Source organism: Geotrypetes seraphini, chromosome 3, assembly GCF_902459505.1.
Source record: "Geotrypetes seraphini chromosome 3, aGeoSer1.1, whole genome shotgun sequence".
In the NCBI taxonomy this organism is placed as follows: domain Eukaryota; kingdom Metazoa; phylum Chordata; class Amphibia; order Gymnophiona; family Dermophiidae; genus Geotrypetes; species Geotrypetes seraphini.
The window spans coordinates 281,434,649-281,456,291 of NC_047086.1; the positions used below are offsets into that span (position 1 = coordinate 281,434,649).

Genomic DNA, 21,643 nt, shown 5'->3' on the forward strand with positions numbered 1-21,643 from the left:
TCACCCCTCTCTCTGCGTTCCTCGAGTGAGTACAGCTGCAACTTATCCAGCCGTTCCTCGTACGGGAGATCCTGGAGTCCCGAGACCATCCGGGTGGCCATTCTCTGGACCGACTCCAGTCTCAGCACATCCTTACGATAATGCGGCCTCCAGAATTGCACACAGTATTCCAGGTGGGGCCTCACCATGGATCTATACAACGGCATAATGACTTCAGGCTTACGGCTGACGAAACTCCTGCGTATGCAACCTATGATTTGCCTTGCCTTGGATGAAGCTTGCTCCACTTGATTGGCAGTCTTCATGTTCTCACTGACGATCACACCTAAGTCTCGTTCTGCTTCAGTTCTTGTTAGGATCTCGCCATTAAGGGTGTAAGTCTTGCATGGATTATGGCTGCCCAGGTGCATGACTTTGCATTTTTTGGCATTGAAGTTGAGTTGCCAGGACCTAGACCAGCGCTCCAGTAGGAGTAGGTCGTGCATCATGTTGTCGGACATTGAATTTATGTCTGTTGTGCTTTTGGCCACTACATTGCTTAGTTTGGCGTCATCGGCGAATAATGTTATTTTACCTCGCAGCCCTTCTGCCAAGTCTCTTATAAAGATGTTGAATAGGATCGGGCCCAAGACCGAGCCCTGCGGCACTCCACTGATTACCTCTGTCATTTCGGAGGGGGTGCCGTTCACCACTACCCTCTGAAGCCTACCTCCAAGCCAGTTCCCAACCCATTCCGTCAATGTGTCGCCCAATCCTATAGAACTCATCTTGCTCAGCAACCTGCGGTGTGGTACGCCATGAAGAGAAACTAGAAACTTCTACTTATTTGCTTATCCAAAAATTAATGGGTGTAGATATAAGACCTTCTTAGATAGGACCCTAGCATTTCAAGCTGGTAGGTAACAATCTTGGTTAGGTAAATGTATTCAGCAAGCTATGTTATCCTATTGGAGTTTTCAGAAATTAATTAAGACCACTTTGTTCGATAAGTTTATTACTTAGTGAGTTTTATTATTGAAATTCTATTTTACAAATATTTGTATTTTTTTACTGTATTATTTGTATAAAATATACTGTATTATTTGTATATCTGTATAAAATATTTGTATATTTTACTGTATTGTCCAGCTCTTTTTAGTGTAAACCCACCTAGAACTTTTGGTTATGGTGGTATAAAAGAATAAAGTTATTATTATTATTATTCATATCAAAAAGGTAAAAAGTGCATATGAACATATCAAATATACTTTTCACAGAGAAAAAAGTTATTCATCTGTAGCAGGTGGTTTTCAAGAACAGCAGGACTTTATGAATGACATCACCAACAAAGACTAGTGTGAGAAATAGTGCCCCAGACTTGTCTGAATAGTATCGCCATGCATACACACTTGTTCCTGCTTGCGACTCTCATGTGGGATTTCCTGAGTCCAAGTAAAGGAATACAACTCCTTGGGGACAGAGAAGGGTTTGTGAGGTTGAAAGTCCTCCTGCCCTCGGAGAACAACTGCTACAGATAAGTAAATTTGTTTTCTCCGAGGATAAGCAAAACAGTAAAATCTTCATCTATAGGCTTTCTAGCTACAGGATACATGATCTCTGGGTTTATGGCATCAGTGTGTCTCTATCAATCATAAGGAGTGAGTTTGTGGTATAGGGTACTTGGCAAAAAGCAAGGAGAAACCCTTTTGGTAAGTGAAAGTTTGCCACTGTAGGAGCAGTCAAGAACCGAGTGTACAAAAGATTAACTTTAAGTGGATATCAGAGATATCACTAAGACTAGGACTGCACATTTAATAGGTTAATGTGAATAACCTATTAAAATTCTAACTCATGAACATTAACACTTTCCAGACCCACAGAAGGAAGTAGAAGATCACGCATCACTCTCTACCTTCCTCTCCCTGATCAGTTCTCCAAACTTAAGGATCTTCACCAGCAATGGCAGCAATTAAGCCAGGCTGCCAATGGCTGGCTTCAGGGGCTCTCTCTATAGGGCTCTCTCTATATCACAACCTCCTGTTGCTGTGTGGGCAGAAGAGGCAGAGAGAAGATCTTAAGCTGTCTGGAGGCAGACTAGTTTAATTGCTGTCGCTGCCAGTGAAGATATGCAACTTTGAAGGATCAGGTAGGGAGGGATGCTGGAACATGGTGATAAGGGGAACAGAGAGAGACAGAGACAGACAGTGGACGGGGATGGGTGGGGGGGGAGAGGAGAAAGAGTGGGAGAGACACTGCACCTCTTGAGGGAGGGAGAAAGGGGAGAGATGCTAGAAACAGTGGATGGAAGAAAGGAAAGGAGATACCTGCATATTGTCACAACCCCAGTCTAAAGGCTAAGCTTGTGCCAGGTAAAGCTCCTCAAAACCCAGGCCTTATCCTGAAAAGGGCTGATCACTGTAACAGGTTGAACTCTGACAGACAAATAGGGTCTGAGTTCCCATTGAAACATCAGCTTACAGAACCCCGGGGAGGGGAAGATGAGTGGGAGAACAGCCTGGAGCAGCGGGAGGTGCCTTACACAAAAGGACAGCCTAAGAGTCAGGCTCAGAGCTCAGCTAATGAACCACTGCTGGGGCCAATTAAGGCTAAACAGAAAACTCAGCAGAAGCAGCAGGTTGTTCCTCCCCCTCACAGGTTAGGGCGTGTCCAGCTCAGGGCTTTAGAGGCTGTGCTTAGGAAGAACAAGGCAGTCTACCCTGGGTCAGCCCAGGAAAGAGGCTCAAGGGACTGGGCTCCTGAATCCCCACAGAATCAGGACATTGAAATGGCAGATGTAACCACTGTCCCTGAGGCAAACCAGCCAGCCAGCCAGGACGCCATAGAACCTATGAATACTTCCCTGGAACCAGAGGAAATACACATGGATCAAAGCTAAGTTGGATTTCCTTGCTGTTTGTTTGCTTTTGGAATCTAGTTTTCTTTTGGGGCTGTCTGGAAGCACAAGGCAAGTGCAGACAGCGTGAGCAGTGCTGGGCTCACTGCTGCAGCTGTGCCTTATTTTGGGGACAGTGAAGAAAGTGTTTGGTGCATTTTTACTTTTGCCTTTTTCTATTTTGAGAGGACTTTGTGAATGACTGTGTGAAAGGGGTAGTGGGGAGAATCCACTGAAGATCCTCAGGGTGGGATTGTGGGGCCAATTTTTGGCAAGTTAAAAAAAATATAGTGGATTCAGCTACTCCCCTCCCCCACCAGCTGTTTGTTAAGTTGGCTGGGGAAGGCCTGTTAAAGACCAGGCCTAGGCAGCACATTCCAACAGTGTTTAAAAACCATAGTGAATGACCAGTGTGAAGGCTGGGTGTTCCGGTAGCCGTATTTTACGCTTTTTGACTGTGGGACTGACAGGGCAAGGCTACAATTAAACCATTTTGGATTTACCTGCAAGCAAGGTGTGGGCTGTATTTTTTGTAAGCCCAAATTTTGTGTTTATGTTTGAGCTAAAAGCCTGAACTGTGGCAGTTTGCCACGTAGGAAATAAAGTTGGACTCAGTTTTATTGAAAAACTTTATTGTTCCTGACTTTTTGTTTTATTTTACTCTTAAGACCAGCAGGACCTTCAACTTCTTTTGAAGGCACGTCGAGTTCGGTAATTGCTGAGCACTGTTCGGTGGCCATTTGCAAAACCCGGCACCGGCAGGCTCACAATATGAATGGAGGGGAGAGGAAGGGAAGAGAGGTAAAGTACATGAATGGAGGGGAAGATAAGAGAAAAAGAAAAAAATGCTGCACATGGATGGGAGGGGAAGAAGTGCTATGCCTGGATGGATGGGAAGAGATGAAAAACTTAAAGAGGCAAAAAATATGGAAGAAAGTTAACTTTGAAAGATCAGTGCCAACGATGGATATAGGGCAGGAAGTGAAAAGGAGGAGGAAAGAAAAGGAATAGGAGGCCCTAGAAATAAGAATTCAGAGCACAAACACAGGGAAGCAGAACCACTGACTGGAAACAAGATGATTACAAATATAAAATCACCAGATAACAAAAGGTAAGTGATTGAAATGTTATCAGCTTTGAGAATTTACATCTGTTGTCTTTATATTTTGCATTGAACAGGAAGAAATGCAAATGGGGGAGGGGGGTTATGCAATTAATCTTGTGATTAAACACTTATCATGATTATGCAAGCCCAAATTAAGATATTATATAACAGAAGGCTGTACCACAAGAAAGTTCAGTCCACAAACTTAACTCAGATTTGGGTATTTGAGACTGATCTTAGCCTGAAGTAAAAATAGTCACAAGCACTAGTTCAAAATTCTGTGACTCCATGCATCACATTATTAAAATTCAGACCTATAAACAAATATGTCCTAAACAGTTTGACAGTGAAAACCATGTAAAAAAAAAAAAAGGCAACTAATAAACCGTTTCAGTAAAACAAAACAAGTAAGCACACAAAATAAAACTTTCTTTTGCAAAATCATTGCAGACTATTCAACCCACAAAGGAATGTGTAAATAATTATTTGTACCAACTTCACCAAATGTTCATTCCATACCTGAAAAGAAGGATTAAATTGGGTGACCTCTACAATAACTTCGCTGGATATGTTGTAACCTTCATCCTGTACGGTTATCAAAGTGTAGTAACATAGACATGGGCTGTCTCTAGGGTGCCAGGCTGTGGCCAAGATTACCAGCCCATCACTTAACATAAACAAAACAACATATGTTAGTGTCAATAGTGAGGGACAATCAGAGCTACGAAGGCTACCGTATTTTCACGCAGATAACGCGCACCCGTGTAAAACGCGCACACGGGTATAGCGCGCAGAAACCACGATTTTATGTACAAAAACTTTTGTATACCGCGCATGCAGCCCGATTGTCCTTTCGCCCGCCCCGACTCTCCTCTGGCCACCCCGACTCTCCTTTCGCCCTCCCCGACTCTCCGTGTGCTGTCCCAACTCTCCGTTCACCCTCCCTGACTTTCCGTGCGCTGTCCCGACTCTCCGTTCACCTGAGGCACATGGTCGGGTTGGGCCCATGTGCCTCAGGCCGCGCCCCCAGGTGAGACCTAAGGCTCCAGGGCCTATTCTGATTGGCCCACGCGCCTTAGGCCCCACCAGTAGGCGGAGCTTTGGGACGGATGGGCCAATCCGGCCTCATTCCGTCGTTGGCTACCTGCCGGACAGGCGGGTTTGGCTCCCGTCTGTCCGGCCAACTACCAAAGGTACGGGGAAGGGGGGTGGGGGTGTCGTGGGGGTCGGCCAGGGGGGTCGCGGGTCGGCTGGGGGGGCGGTCGGAGGTTCTTGGGGGGGGCGGTCGTTGGAGGGAGGGGGGTTTGCGTCGAGGGAAGGAGGGCCTGGGATCCCTCCTGCCCGTAATGTAGTGCGGGGTGGGGGTAGGGGGTCGCCGTGGCCAGAAGGGTTTGGGCTCCCTCCTGGCCCGATATTGTCGGGGAGTTGGGGAGTCGGCCGGGCAAGAGGGCTTGGGCTCCCTCTTGCTCCGATCGTGGATGCGGGTGGGAGCGCGTGCGAGCGGTCGTTCGGGGTGGGGGTGCGAGCGGTCCTGCTGGGGGGGTGAATCGGGCGTCGGGCGGGATGGGAACTATGTAAAAAAAATTTTGTATACCGCGCTCACGCGTATAACGCGCGAGGGGTATGCGCGGTAGGTAAAAACGCGTATAACGCACGCGTTATATGCGTGAAAATACGGTACTTTTCAGTCATGGAGAAAATTGGATTCTTTACTGGGGTCAATACACTTCCTTGGACCAAAGATATTAAGTGGGAACAAAGGAGTTATTTACTAAGGAGACATGCTCATTCAGCATTTCAGTGTTGACCATCATGTTTAGACTGAGCAGGGACATTTTTTGCTGTTACAAAACTAGTTATGGAGATTGCCTTTTCTTTGGTTCTTGACAGCAGTTAGGCAAACAGAAGTGAGTTTAGAAAAAGGACCTCTAGTACCGGTAGTAAGGTAAATTCTGCCCAAGTGATTCCCAATGCATACGTTCAGGCAATTCTGGAAAAAAAAATTGTTGATTAACTGATTTAAATTTGATGGAAAGGGTTCCACTAATTTAGGTTCTGATGCCATTTGGGGTTTGTTTTTTTTTTCAGAATCACCTGGACAGATGTATTGGCGACTTTGCAGCATTTCTTATATGATAAGATCATCCCTGATGCAGAACCTGAGTGCTCAAACGTGATCATGTCAGCAACATTGGTGTGGTGAACTGAAAAGATACTTTTGAATTTATATCAATATGAAATTTAAGATTTAAATTTATGGCACTTTTGGTACTATTAAGCACTACAGACACTACATCGATCAGAAAAATCACATAAACTGTAATTGTGATGAATTATCTGAAGCTCTTTGCTTTATAAAAGTCCTCTTCATGTTATTTTAAAGAATATACTAAAGAACTTACCCCGGTTTTTAGTGCTAGCCACAACAGTAAGAGTGTCAGAGCTATTACCACCACAGCCAATTTGTATCTAGAATAACCCATTGCTATTGGATTAGTTTTTGATTTCTGGTTACACTGTATTTGAATCTTATGAGATGACATCAGATTTAGTGAATGGGGGCATAACATAACAGCTACTATTAATTCAGCTACAACTATAACCATAGTTACTTCCCTTCTTTCTAAATCTGGAGACTCTAATGCAGTGGTTCTTAACCTTGTTGGAGGTACTGAACCCCACCAGTTTCATATGCATGTTCACAAACCCTTCTTTATTGGAAAAATAAAATATGATTTTTACAAATTCAAAACATAGGTATACAGTGAGGGAAAAAATAATATCAATTTTGAAAACAAAAAAGTTCTCCTATATTTCGAATAATAACAACATAATAATGAAATTTACTGCAAATCAGTGTGACTTCTGCTGTTGCCTCTCAGAGGGATTAAAATATTAAGATAGGTATCACACGACGTACCATCACAAAAGTTACAATTCGACTACTGTGTGCATCAAATCCCCTGCAGCACAGCTAGGCCAAGCGATGTTGCGTGATCACCTGCAGCCAATTATGGACAAGCGGGGCGTATCATCACGAATCATAAGCGCTTCGGTCACGTTCAATCATCTATCAGTTAAATCACAAATTTTGATCAGGAATTGATTGATGCATATAAGGCGTTAGTTACAGATTGATAGATCAAGAAACCGAGTACACAATCAGTCTTGATCAAAATCACTGAATAACTGATAGATGATTGAACGTGACCGAAGCGCTATATGAGTCGGAGGTGTGTTTTGACCTCCGCCAAACCTGCGAGACTGACTCACCGAACCCCTGGGGTTCGGTCGAACCCAGGTTAAGAACCACTGCTCTAATGTGACCCTCTCTCTCTCTCTTTTATCTAATGACAGGAAGACCAAGTTAAAAAAAAAAAAGACTTATCAGAGAACAAAATACAGTGCAGAGGGGAAAAAAGTCTTCTCTGCTCCACAGTTAAGAAATAATTACAAGTCCTGCACATGTCCATGTGCAGTCTGGCTTGCCAAAAGCTTCTAGAAGATTTCCAATGCTGGGCAGTGTCTGCACAGGGATTCCATTGGTGAATCCTCAGAGAAAGCTAAGAATATTCTATAGAATAGGACAGCAAAAACTGTGGCAGTCCAACACTAATAAGGACAGTTTATATATCCATGACACCATAGAAAAATACATGTCAGGTGGGTTCCACAGAAAACCTAAACTGAAGCAAGCCCTGATGCATAAACACCTACACATGCTCAGTAGATTATTCTGGAAAGCTTTTAACTTTTTACATTACTCCAGCTTGGGTTCTGTCAGACATCACTCACTTGGAACACTATCTCTCACATGTTATTGGATAATCTTCTTTCTGTTAGTCCCTGTAGGATTCTATACTCTACGTCAGGGGTGCCCAACACGTCGATCGCGATCGACCGGTAGCTCAGGAAGGCAACGTGAGTCGATCGCAGAGCCCATCCCGAGCTCTGCGATAGACTCGTGTTGCCGTCCCGCTCTACCGGACCTATCAGCCTTCCTCTCCCCGACGTCAAAGACGCCGACGCCGGGCATTAGGCTGTTTTTGTCATTTCGGGGGGGGGGGGGGGGGGGGTGAGCGCGTGGGTTGGTGTCATACTCCGGAACTTCTACCTCTTCCAGCAGCCCTCTCCCTTCTACCTGCTTCCGGCCACACCCCCTGCTCCGCGGCTCTCTTCGGCAACTCAGTAGCAGCGATCGACACAAGCTTCTGACGTCGGGGCCTACCCTCTGCGAGTCCCGCTCGTTTCAACTTCCTTTTTCCACAAAGGCGGGACTCGTAGAGGGAAGGCCTCGATGTCGGCAGCTTGTCTTGATCACCGCTGCTGACGAGTTGCTTAAGAGAGCCGCGGAGCAGGGGGGTTTTGCCAGGTGCAGGTAGAAGGGAGAGGGCCAGATGCAGAACTCGTGGGTGAGGGAGCAGAAGAGAGAGAGGGGAGGGAAACAAAAGGAAATATTTCATACTGGGCTGGGCCGGAGTGGAGGGAGGGTGGAAAGATTCTGGCTACAGGGTGCATTAACAAAGGAAAAGGGGGGAAAGCTGAAAATGGAGATAGTGACACAAAGAAGAGAAAGGGTAAGCAGGACCTACTGAATAAGGATAGAGATACAGAGGGGACATGAAGAGGAGGTGAAATAGAGACATAGAAGTAATGCTGAAAAAGTGGGGGGGGGGGAGAGATAAAGACATTGAAAGGGCAAATGGTGAACATGGGGTAAAGGCAAGGACAGAGACAAATGAAGATTCTGAAAAAGTGGTGAGATAGGGATATAGGTGAGATGGACACAAAGAAGGGTGATGCTGGAAAATAGGTGGAATGGTAATTCTGACAGACACAGAAGGGAAATGCTGGATCAAGGAGAGATGGGGCTCAGGCTGGATGGAATGAGGAGAAATGCCTTGTTGGCCCGGAACTTCCTCTCCTACGTCAGAATTGACGTCAGGGAGTGGAATGCTGGTCAGCGCGACGCTTCTGCAGGGAAAGCTTGGGACGGCGGTGGCTTGGGGGCTGTTCCCCGATGGCGGTGGCAGCAAACCAAGTGGCTTGGGGGAGGGCACGGAGAAAGAAAGAAAGGGGGCAGACAGGGAGACAGAAAGAAAAAGTTGGGGGAGAGAATGAGGTCTGGAGGAGAGGAAACATACAGGAGGCTGAAAGAAAGGAAGAAAGATTGGGTGCACAGTCAGAAGAAGAAAGTGCAACCAGAGACTCTTGAAATCACCAAACAGCAAAGGTAGGAAAAATGATTTTATTTTCAATTTAGTGATCAAAATGTGTCGGTTTTGAGAATTTATATCTGCTGTCTATATTTTGCACTATGGCTCCCTTTTACTAAACTGCAATAGCGTTTTTTAGCGCAGGGAGCCTATGAGCATTGAGAGCAGCGCGAGGCATTCAGCGTAACTCCCTGTGCTAAAACCTACTATTGTGGTTTAGTAAAAAGGGAGGGGGTGTATTTGTCTATTTTTGTATTTTGTTACTGAGGTGACATTGCATAGAGTCATCTGCCGTGACCTCTTTGAAAAAACCCGGAATATGAATAATTAACATTTTCTCTGCCTTTCACTGTGCTTTGTGTTTTTTTTTAAATTTTATTGTTGGTAGATCATTTTGACTTAGTCATTATAAAAGTAGCTCGCAAGCCCATAAAGTGTGGGCACCCCTGCTCTAGGTGTTCAATCCCTTCTCATAATCCGGGAGTTGCAGAAATCCAAAACACTTTTCTGAGTATACGAGGGCTGTTCAAAAAGTATCAGACCTTTATTCATAAAAATGCTCGTATTCAGATACAACAATCTTATACTAATCTCCTTCAAAGTAGTCCCCTTGGGCTGCCATACACTTCTTCCAACCCCTCTTTTGAGATTGCTCGCAACTGGTCTGTCGCATTCTGCATGATGTCTTCTTCTCTTGACTGAAATCTGGTCCCTTTCAGGGGCATTTTCAGCTTGGGGAAAAGCTAGAAGTCGCATGTCGGAAGTATAGGGAGCCTGAAGAATCACAGGTGTATTGTGTTTGGCCAGGAAGCATCAAATGTGAAGAATGGGCAGGTGCATTATTGTGATGGAGCTGCCAATTGCCCGCTGCCCACAGGTCCGTCCGTGTGCATCTCACAGCATTATGAAGGTGACGCAGAACCTGCCTTGCTTTTTGGCTTCGGGGATGTTGAATGTTCCATTGTAATGACATCAACTTGGTTTCTGGGTCGTACCCATAAACCCAAGACTCATCGACAGTGATCACTGTGCTGAGGAAGTTGGGATCACTGTTCACAGTCTCCAGCAGGTCTTGTGTGATCTCCAAACGGAGTTGCTTCTGCTTGATTGTTAGCAGCTTTGGCACAAACTTCGCTGAAATTCTTCAAAAGCCCAAATCCTCAGTCAAAATTGAATGAACAAATCCAACACTGATGCTCGCCTCGTCTGCAAGTTCTCTGATCATGATTCGACGATCCTGCATCACTAGAGTCCTCATTTTGTCAATGAGTGTTCTAGAATGTTGCCTGAATAAGACCTGAGCTTCAGTGTCTCTGTCTTATATTTTTAAGTTTTTAGTTCAATTTAGTTTTATTTTGTTAGTTTCTACTTTTTGTTCCTTTCATCTACCTTATTCATAGTTTTACAGGGTTCTGTACTTTTTTCTTTTAATTTTCACTCGGGCGAGTCAGAAAACATCTTGGATAGGAGGAGTTTGACAGTATAGAATCACAGCATAACGGTCTACTAACCTAAAGGCCTGGAACAGTTAATTTTCAGCAGAGGCCCTTCCTACCTGCGTGTGGTGACTGGAGATCACTGCTGGAGGAAGGAACAATGGAGGCATGGTTAATTGCTGCTGGTTGTTGCCTAGGATGGGGTGGTGTCTGCTCTCTCATTGGGGAGGAGCTGGTGGTGTCTCCGGATCCGTGGAGTGGGGCAGTGCCGTGGACTCCTTCTCCCGGTTGTCCGCCGATGGAGGCAGAGTGCTGCATTATTCGGGAGCTGCCCACCAAGAGAAGTGCGGCCCGGCGCTGGATTGTTCTATCTCTGTGCATCTTCTGAATGGAAGCAATGAGTCGGGGCTGCAGGAGCTGGAAAGCCCGAGCTGATCTGTCCTGTCTGGACTTTTGCCGTTGGGATTATTTAAAATATACTGAGGCAACAGAGCTGCTTCAGGAAATTGGACTTCTGTCAGACTTATTTGATTTTGGTTTTTTTCCAGTTTATGAATTATTTAAAATTTTATTCCAATGTTTTTACCCCTATTGTTTTTATTTTATTAATTGAATTTCCATGAATTCTATTGTTTAACGGTTACTCCCTTCTATTCCTTTTTACATATTACTTTAATTCATTTAAATATCATTTACATAGATGGTCTCTAGAGAGTTGCACGGGGACAGAAATCCCATCCATCCCCGCCAGGATCCTCTCTGTCCTCACCCGGCCCCACCAGGATCCTCTCCATCCCCACCTGTCCCCGTCAAGATCCTCTCTGTCCCCACCCTTCCCCGCAAGGAATTACCTCTATCCCCGCCCGTCCCCATAAAAAGCAGTAATTACTTCTGACAGGATCATCAATTCCACAGTTTCTTTTGTGTCTGCGCTGCTGTTTTCCTTGTGGAATCTCTTTGGTGGAACCCTTTTTTTGTTTCCTGTTCAGGTAATTAACTTATAAACCCCCTCTTTTACTAAGGCTGACGTATCCATTATATTATATGGACGAACCCTGCTTCCAAAGCCTTCCATCCCTGTGGGAGTCCCATTAGCTAGAGGGGGGTCCCCGTGGGAGTCCCATGGGCCAGAGGGGGATCCCCGTGGGAGTCCCATGGGTTAGGGGGATTCCCGCGGGACCCGCGGGATTCCCGCGATCCCCGTGCAGACCTCTACTCTCCTCTCCATTCCTTCCTGTTCTCCATACTCTCTTCTAACACCTTACTCTGTAATGTCGCCTAGAGCTTGTACAGGTATGTGCGACACACAAATGGAATAAATAAATAAATAAATAAATGACTCTCTCATTTCTGGATGTTGAGGGCCTACCAGAACATGCTTCACTTTCCACTGATGTGCGGCCATCTCTGAAGCGGTTGTACCACTCCTTTATCTGTGTGGTGCCCATTGCTTCATCCCCAAAGGCCTGTTGAATCTTGCGGATTGTTTCCACTTTGGAATCACCAAGCTTTACACAAATTTAATGTAGTAGTGTTGTTCAACTTTTTCTGTCATTTTGTCAAAAACGAAAATCCGGCAGCGATCACTTACACTTCCTCACTTATCGGTGGTCTGCCGGCGACTGACAGCTTCTGTAGGCGGGAAAAAACTCAAGCATGCGCATTAGGGTCACCTACATACGTGCACCAAACCAAGCCTCCCTAACTTTATTTGTTTACGCAAGAAAAATTAAGGTCTGATACTTTTTGAACGGCCCTTGTGTGCTCGTCCTAACTTTAGAAAGAGAGTTAGAGCTCCCTACAGTTCAATCCCAAAGCCACTGGTTACCCGCAGAATCCAGAGTCCTCTTCAAGTTTGCTTGAATTTGTTACAAAGTTCTCTTTGGGATTCTTCCAGCTTACCTAATCTCCTAGTTCTCTCTCAACGAGTCCAACTGTAGATTAGGATCACAAGCATTCAACCACTGCAGGAACAACTGAAAACAATCTTCTGTGTTGGTCCAAACCAGAAAAATGTCATCAATGAAATGCTTCCAGGTGCAAATGTTTGACTGAAAATTAGAAGTGTAAACATATCTCTCCTCAAAGTCACTCACATATAAACATGCCAATGAGAGTGCCATGGTGGCCCCCATGGCTGTGCCTTTTATCTGCAAAAAAATACTCGGTGTCAAATTGAAAATAATTGTTTTCTAATGCAGGAAAACAAACATCCTGGGCAACATGGAAATTGGAAACCACCTTCGATAGGTAGTGTATGGAGAACCAGCCCCACTTCCATGATCCATAGAAAGGGTTCACTGCACGAAAGAGCCTGAAGCTCCAAAACACACTGTGTCAAGACAACGGTGACCAGAAAAACAGACTTGATCATCAGATCCAGAAGAGAAGCATCCTTCAGTGGATCGAATTGGGCTTTCACAAGGCCCTGTAGAATGAGGTTAAGATTTCACATAGGGAAAGAAAGATGCATGGGAGGTCGCAAACAAAGTGCCCCTGTCAGAAACTTGGTCACATTGGGATGAGCAGTAAATGAACTGGAACCTTTATGTGTTCAGAAACATGAAAAGCCTGCTACCTGAACCTTAAAAGAGGTCACAGTTAAACCTATATCCAAGCCCGCAAGAAGAAAAGGCAGAACCACCAGAATGGGAGCCCGCTCAGGCTCTACTGGGTCCTTGGCACATCACTGATGGAAAGCCTTCCAGGCTGTGTGACATAAGAAGCCAAAGTAGAGGTTTTCTTAGACTTCAAAAAGGTCGAAACGGCCACCTCAGAAAAACCATGCTCTGTCAAGGCTGAGCGCTCAAGAGCCATGCCAAAAGGCCAATGTGCCGAAGGGGCTCCATGGGCACTGGACCCTGACTGAGAAGGTTGCGAAGAAGAGGGAGCTTTCACTTCTGGTCTTGCTTAAGTCATACAAGATCTGCATATCACAGAAGATGAAGCCAATCTGGAGTCACTAGGATCACTAGGCTGGGATGTGATGCTATCAAGTGGAAGAATCGACCAACCAGAGGCCACGGATGGAACACGAAAAGGAGGTCATGAGCCAGCCAGGGCAGAACCAAGGCATCCAGACCTAAACTTCTGTGCTTCAAATGAAGAAATACCTAACCTTCGAGGTCCTGGCTGAAGCTATTGTCCATTTGTGGCGGGCCGCACTGCACAATAAGATGGAATGCTCTTTGCAAGAGGGACCATTCTCCCAGGTCCAGAACTTGTTTGAGGAAGTCTGGCTGTATGGTTCAGACTCCAACCACGTGTGTTGCAGAGAGAAACAGAAGATGTAACTCTGCCCAGCAAAACAATATGAGAGTTTCCTGGCCTAATAGAGCGTTTCTGGTGCCCCGTGACGAGTCACATATGCCACCGAGGTGGCATTGTGGAAAACACTCGTACCTCTTTACTTGCCAGAGTGGACAGGAGAGTGAGAAAACACCAGCCGAGTAGCCTGAAGCTCCAGACGAATAATCAACCAACACTTCTGTTGCGATAGTCCACTGCCCCTGAATGAAGCAGTTCCTGCAGAGAGACCCAGCCCAACAGGGGATGACTCTGTGGAGATCACCAAAAGAGGAGAGACTCCTGTAGAGGGTGCATATGCACTCTGTTCCAGGAGGGCTGCCATGGATCCCAGCACCTGCAAATAGTGCCAGGCTGAGGGAATCTGAAGAGCCAGGAGATCTTTGATTGCTTCTAAATTTTCTCTCTGTGTAGCTCTGGAAGAAACACACACAGCCCTGCAGGACGTCAAAGAGAAGGACTAAATACTCCAAGGTCTGCAATGGCAGAAACTGGCCCTTCTTGAAGTTGACAATCCAACCTAAGTGTTGTAGCAGAGGCACTATTATCTCCACCGCTCGATCATACTCCTGCTGAGACAGAGCCCAGATCAACCAGCCATCCAAGTAAGGATGGACCTGGACACCCTGCCTATGGAGAAAGTCGCTACAACTACCATCACCTTGGTGAAAGTGCAGGGTGCTATCGCAAGCCCAAAGGGTAGAGCTGTGAACTGAAAATGCTGTCGCAGAACATGGAAATGCAGAAACTTGCAATGCTCTGGGTAGATTGGAATACCAAAGAGGTATGCTTTCATGAAATCCCGGGGTGGGAGACAGCAGCTATGACTGTGTGCACGGTGTCTATTCGGAAATAAGAATCCGCAAGAAATGATAGACCGACTTGAAGGGTCTCCAGTCTTCTGAGCCTTTCTTTGGCATAATGAAGTATAAGGAGTATCTGCCTAAACCCAATTCATTTTCAAGAGCGGGCTCTATCACTCGGATGTCAAAGAGACGGTGCAGGGTAGCGCGGACCTTAGACTCATTCTCCGGCCGACCTGTCAAGAGTCCAGAAACAAATCCAGAGGCAGGCAAAAGAAGACTATCTTGTGCCCCTCCCAAATGATGTACTACACCCCTTGATCTGAGGATATGCGAGTTCACTCCTGGTAAAACAAGAGAGCCAGTCTCTGATATGAGGAAGCCCCACATGACCTCTGGCGTCATTGGGGCTTTTAAGGGGCAGCAGTGGCACGGGATCCGGATGCCTGAGGATGTCTTGAATTGGAAATATGGTAACAGGGATGGTATCCCTAAGAATATCTTTAGGTGGAAGAGCCCGAAGATCGCGAACGAACCTGCGAGAGGTACGAAAAATACTATGGTCTCTTCCTGAAGTCAGGTCAGCAACACTGGCAATTAGGTCATCTAGACCTTTTCCAAAAAGAAGCTGACCCTTGAAAGGAAGTTTGCTTAAAGAGGCAGAATCCCCAGCCCCAATGATGGATCCAAAGAGTCCGGTGTGCTGACACCGTTTAAGCCGAGTCCTTTTTGGGAACACTGAAGAGATCATAAAGGATGTCCGCCACATAATCCACACTGCCCAACACCATGTGGGGACAAGTATCCACCTCCACAGAGGGGACACAGCGCAAGCACACGCTGCAAAGGAGGCTGCTTCCGCAGCCATAATACTTGAAGAAGCCACCTCAAAAGGCTTGTTCAAGATAATGTGCATGCTGCAATCCTGGGCGACAATCATTACAACTCCCATCACTAGGGAGGGCTGTACGAGGGTAACATGTGCCATGACGGAATCTACATAGGGCTGCTCAAAACTGCTGAACAGCAGGAGCAGTGGATAAAGTATAGCCAGAGCTTCAGAGAGCTGGAAAGAGCTTTCTGTGGTATCCCACTGCTCCGTCACCAGACTGTGTGAGTGGGATGGAAAAAAAGAGGACAGCACATTAGAATGGTCCATGACCGAACACTGAGACGTAGATGGCTCGGAATCCAAGTTAAGCTCTTTCAGGGCATCAGCATGAAATGGTGGACAGAGACAGACATAAAAAGTCTCTAGACAGTGGGATCCTTACCCAAATTCAGACACTCCGAGGTATTGTGTTGACTAGTCCCAGCAAGAGTATCAGCAGTATACAAAAGAGATAATGTCAGGATACAGGATAGGTATAATGTCTGCGACAACTAATGTTGTCATAGCCGGATAAGAGGGCTCCTGCACAGGGACCTCTGGCACTAGAGTGACCAGCTTGGAAAAAGTTGACACGCCCACCTGCTGCATCAAATGAGCCGGATCTGAAGAATACACTCTCCAAAGGGATGGAAGGAAATCCGGGGAAAATTCACACCCCATGGTCACTATGGAGTTCAGCTGAGGCGCCCACACCACGTCACAAGAGTCCCCAGACTCGGAATGCAGGCGTTTGGCGCCAGTGTCCAAAACGGCCAGTGGGTGAAACTTCTAGCCCAAAACACGGACACAGGTCTGTTCCTCAGTGCTGGAAGACCCAGAGGAGGTGAAGCCCAAAGCTCCCGCCCCTCCCCCAGTGTGCTGTAGCATGTGGCACACAAACACTGTTCCGGTGCCAATTCAGCGCAACAAGATTAGGGGCTGAAGAGTCCAATCCAATTGATTTACAACAAAATTGAGGGGTTTTGAGACAGTAGTCGAGCTTTAAAAAAAAAGATCGATTAAAATCCAAGATGGCTGCACCATCAAATTCATGCCAAAAACGGCAAAAATAAAGAAAATCCCAAAATAAAAAATAGCAATTTGGGGTTTGGGGGTGAGAGACCTGAACCTTACCCTCAGAAACTCTGAAAAATGAGTTTTACAGAGTCCCACAGACCACCCCCGAAGCTCCCATAGAAAATAATGGAGGTGGAATTACAGTCTGTAAAGTGCCTGCCTGCCTGCCAGCTCTGTTACACTGCAAATGAATGGAGGAAAAGGATTTTCTGCCTCAGAAACTGCTTCAAATGAACAAACTTGAATATCTTAGGACTGCCAGTAGCACAAACTGACTGTAACCTCTGCCCCCCAAAGAACCTCTCCATGTGACCAGGGGTGGGAAACATAGTCTGTGCCCTGAAACCCAGAGAGACTTTTACTCAGGACACATCCAGCCTGCGCTTAAACCCCTGATAGGGTCAGAGGGCAAGCAAACTCTTGGGGGAACGGACCCCGAGTCTAAGAAGGGTAGCACAAGCAGGCTGGCTCCACAGATCCACCAAAGTTTTTCAGTGAAGCAGCAGTCCGGCTCCATGGGAAAGCATCCTTTCCTCTGGCAGAGGACACAGCTTGGGATCTCACAGCACTGAAGCACAGTCCCAGTTTTCCAAGTCGTTCTTCATAGCTCAAGTTCTCCATACCTTTGACCAGCTTTGTTGCTCGTCTCTGCACCCTCTCAAGCAGTTTTATATCCTTCTTTAGATAAGGAGACCAGTGTTGGACACAGTATTCCAAGTGTGGTCTGACTAATGCTCTATAAAGCGGCATTATAACACCCTCCGATCTACTCGTGATTCCCTTCTTTATCATGCCTAACATTCTATTTGCCTTCTTTGCCGCCGCTGTACATTGTGCTGATGGTTTCAGGGTCCTATCTATCAGTACCCCCAGGTCCTTTTCTCGCTCACTCTTACTCAGAGTTGCACCTGACATGGTGTATTCAAGCTCCTTGATCCCAGATTGTGGGAAGGGATTGAACACCTAGGGTATGGAATCTGGAAGGGACGTAACAGAAAAAACCCTTAGAGTATCAGACCCAAAGACCCGAATTCTGGCACCCTCCTGCCAGTGATCTTTGGGAGGGGGTGGGTTCTGTCAGCAGGAAGGGTTGAGCACCTTCCTGCCGGCGATCGCAGGTTTTGTCGGTAGGAGGGGTTGGGCACCCTCCTGCTGCGATCGTTGAGGGGGAGGGGGGGTTGGGGAGGGGAGACTGGCGGCTATAGCCACATCCACTATACTAATCGTGGCAGGGAGATCCTTGCCACGATTAGATATAGCGACCGCGTCTACTTACCATGCAGGCCAGCATTTTGCTAGCCTACATTGTAAGCGTCTCCCGCTCTGCTAGGGAGACCCATAGGGCCGCTTAGGTTCACTTAAGGCTGCCGCCTAACCTTAGGCGGGCTTGCAGGCCTCTCTAGGCTCCCTGGAGGCGCCTTCAATATAGGCGGTCTACCTGGGGAACATTTTTTTTTTTTTTTAAGTGCCTCCCAACTGGCTGATTAGACAGCTGTAGGACGCATACAGCTGCCTACAATCAGGAGCACTTTGCAGAATCAGGGCCAAAATGCATTTCACATAATTAATTTTTTTTTTAAATAAAACCACTTAAGAGAAAAAACCTCTTACTCATTTTGCTGCAAATCCAGATACTGAATGTTAACTCCTTCTTTAATTTCTTCATAGTTACTTTCAGAGCCCTAAAATGATAATTAATTAGTAAGGTAGACATAAATAAATGCTTGTTTTTAAAGTTGTCACGTAAAATGTTTTTACCCAGATTGCATCCGAGATGTGCTCTTTCAAGGTCCTGTTCATATCCCAACTGAGAATGTGATGCTCTGATGTTTCACTCAGCTCCCATTTATTCAGACTAGAATTAGTCAATGTGTACAAGCAGTCTACTTTGTTCCAAAGCATGCTGCATAGCTGTGCCAAAAAAGAACATCATTGAAATATGTCACGATATTAGTGTGCTGGTCTTTCTTTTATTATTTCCAGAAACAATTTGTAAGTGTTGTGACCATCATAACATTACCATTAGATCAGTGGTACTCATCCAGTCCTCACAGCCCTCTAAACAGTTTGGTCTTCAGGATTTCTATTAAATGATATGCATGACACATTTCCATGCAAATTGGTTCTTAAACTTTATGGATGTAAATATTTTATGCACTTTTGTACTGTCTTATGCAGATTATATTTTTCTCTTATGTCCTATATTAGATACTCTGAGAACAGAAGGATAATTATTCTTACATACGGTGACATCAACAGACAGAATCCACACAAGAACACTCACCAGCTTGTTTACTACAACTTTTGAGCATTGCACCACACAAGTATGCATCTTCCCGTCTGCCACTATACTGTAGGACCTAGCCAATCTAGTATGTAACTTATAGAATTCAAGTACTGTGGAAATGGGTAGATATGTAAGAATATTTATCCTGCTGTCCATGGAGAACACTTGCTAAAGGTAAGTAACTTTGCTCTGCAGTTAGAAAATTATTCCCCCTCCAAGCATTTTTTTTTCTGTGTCTCATTCCTGCCATGGTGGTGGGAAGATAAGTCATCTATCTTGTCTCAACATGCGGCATGCGGGCCACCTGTTAGAGGTAAGCGGCTTGGCCACCGCTGGGGATCCCTCCCTGCCTCCCGCTGGGGATCCCTGCCTATCCCCCGCTGAAGCCGCTGGGGATCCCTCCCTACCTGCCCGCTGTACCACCCCCCGCCCCTGAAGCCAACATGCTCCATCAGCAGCATCCATCAGCAACTCCGCGCAGGGACGGGCCAGAGCACGTGCAGCAACTCACTCGCGGCCAGCCCACAATCCTTCCCCCCCATCAATTCTGACGTCGGAGAGAAGGTTCCGGACTCTCAAGTTTAACCATCTATTAAAGTTCTCCAATTGTTCAATCTTCCTTGAAATAAACTTTTGATCTTTAATTACTGCTGAAACACTCTTAAATTAGTTGTCTCAATTTGTACTTGAGAAATCTTATCCAAGCAATCTTTGACATACTTTATCCACATTCTGAAAAATTAAATCCACTTTACTTACAAGAGCAGTCATATCCTATGCAGTTTATTTTACTATCCTATACAGTTTTTATATCATAATCAAAAGTGTTTCCAGTGCCACCATCTCTTCAGAAGCTGCACTACCAGCTTCTTTGATGTTCCCAATTTTAACCAGCTCCCTCGAGGGAAAAGCTCCACCAATGCCAAGTTCTAGCCTAATTTCTTGCCAATCCCCTCAATTCTATAGGGCACATAGGGGTGTTAGCCAGCAGGGGTTGGGATAAGGAGACATATCCTAGGTAGTTGAACGCTCCTCCCTCTCTCACCATGCACTTCAGTCTGGAAGTTGGTGCCTGTAAAATTGTCAGCTGTAACAGGGATGATGCTTCAGCCAACGATGGAACAGCCTTAATCGTCCCTTTTCATTTAGTATGCGGCATTGAAGCAAAAGGGAAACTATGCCAAAAAAACTCCCACAGCAACTTCTAGAGTAGAAACTCAAGCTGGAGTGCTAATATGCCGTCAAAGTCAAGCCACCATCTTGGCTCCCCCCCCTTTTTTTTAAAGGGTATTTTGTGACCTTCTTAGGTTTACTAAAAGCTAACGTCTGTAGCCTGGCAATTAATGGAATTATATTTGAGCTCCACGACATGATACACAAATGAATCTCTTCATATGGGAAACAGCTGATGATTTGAAAACCTGAACTACAGCTGAATTTTTCTTTTTATTTTTGAGCTGACAACGATATACTCATAGCTAGTTATTTCCGAGAAATACTCAGTGATTGCATGCAGTCAAATTCCTGAGTTGTTTTGTGGGGTTTAAAATCCATATAGAAAGCAGATGGACTCCTCTGGTTAGTCAGAATAGAAACTGCCAGAGATTTACAGATTATTTTAAAAAAAAAAAATTATATAGATTACCAGTATGCTTTCCTATTTCGCCAAATCTCAAAATGGATTTTGTACTATATGACCTCCTGTGAGATAATCAACTGGGTACTTTTCAAAAGTGAATTATATAGTTGGACGAAGCTTAAATATTTACCTTTTGTTTCAACTTCTGGAATAATTAGTCGTACTTGATGCAGCTCAAACAACTGTACGAGAAATGGAAAACCTACTAAAAGTGAAATGGAATAGTACCCTTCATGCCTCTTTATGGTGTAATCCTGACATTAAAATACAAAATCGCACTAAACTGGAAACTTTGGAAATCATTGGGTATTTGGAATATTGGACTCTTATTTAATGATACCAGGTGGACTCCCTATGAACAACTATGTTCCACCTTTAAGGAGCCTTGTTCATCTGAGTGGAGGATATTACCCGAGGGGATTTCAAGCCGGTTCCTGGCCTCCTGCAGCAGCGGTTTGCTGTTGATTTTTCTTAGCTGGCAGGCACTTACAGAGACGGACCCCCTGACGTCATCGGATCCGTCTCCAACGCCTTAAAGCAAAGACCCCTTGGGAGCCCCTTGGAGCCACGAGGAGCCCGGGAGCTGGAAGCCGGTTGGTAATATATAAAGTCTTCCTATAACTTTTTATATGACTTTAGAATATGGGAAAAAGAAAGATAAAATCTAAAAGTTCTACACCAGTGGTATCGGGTCCAATGGACAGACATTTATTATTACTTTCTGACAATCCACCAGTGGTACCACCAGATGTAGATTCCTCCTTGTCAGGAGCCTCAATAAGTCCTCTCAATCGTACTCCTCACCTTCATCCGGTACCCAGTGATAGTGGGACTATAACCCCCACTATATCTGATGCTCAAGTGATTTCATCCACCCACTTAAATAAATTAGTATATGCTGAAATACCTAAATCTTTGATATTTTCTGGTGGAGTGGATGAAAGTACATGAACAGAGGAAACACAGGATATTACCTTAAAAGACTTATGGTTAGGTATATCCAGAGTTGAAGGGTTTCTCAGGACAACGAT

General features: G+C 45.4%; 1 protein-coding gene across 3 annotated transcripts in view; it reads right to left on the reverse strand.

Moving 5' to 3' along the window:
* The window catches only part of NUP133 (nucleoporin 133), a 211,997-nt gene that overhangs the window by 146,688 nt on the left and 43,666 nt on the right, over nucleotides 1-21,643 (reverse strand). For all 3 annotated transcript variants that reach the window (XM_033938695.1, XM_033938694.1, XM_033938696.1), the window contains exons 7-9: nucleotides 18,445-18,597; nucleotides 18,298-18,368; nucleotides 4,497-4,644 (exon numbers count right to left, since the gene is read on the reverse strand). In XM_033938695.1, the coding sequence (XP_033794586.1) occupies nucleotides 4,497-4,644; nucleotides 18,298-18,368; nucleotides 18,445-18,597 (372 nt within the window). The remainder of the gene's footprint in view (nucleotides 1-4,496; nucleotides 4,645-18,297; nucleotides 18,369-18,444; nucleotides 18,598-21,643) is intronic.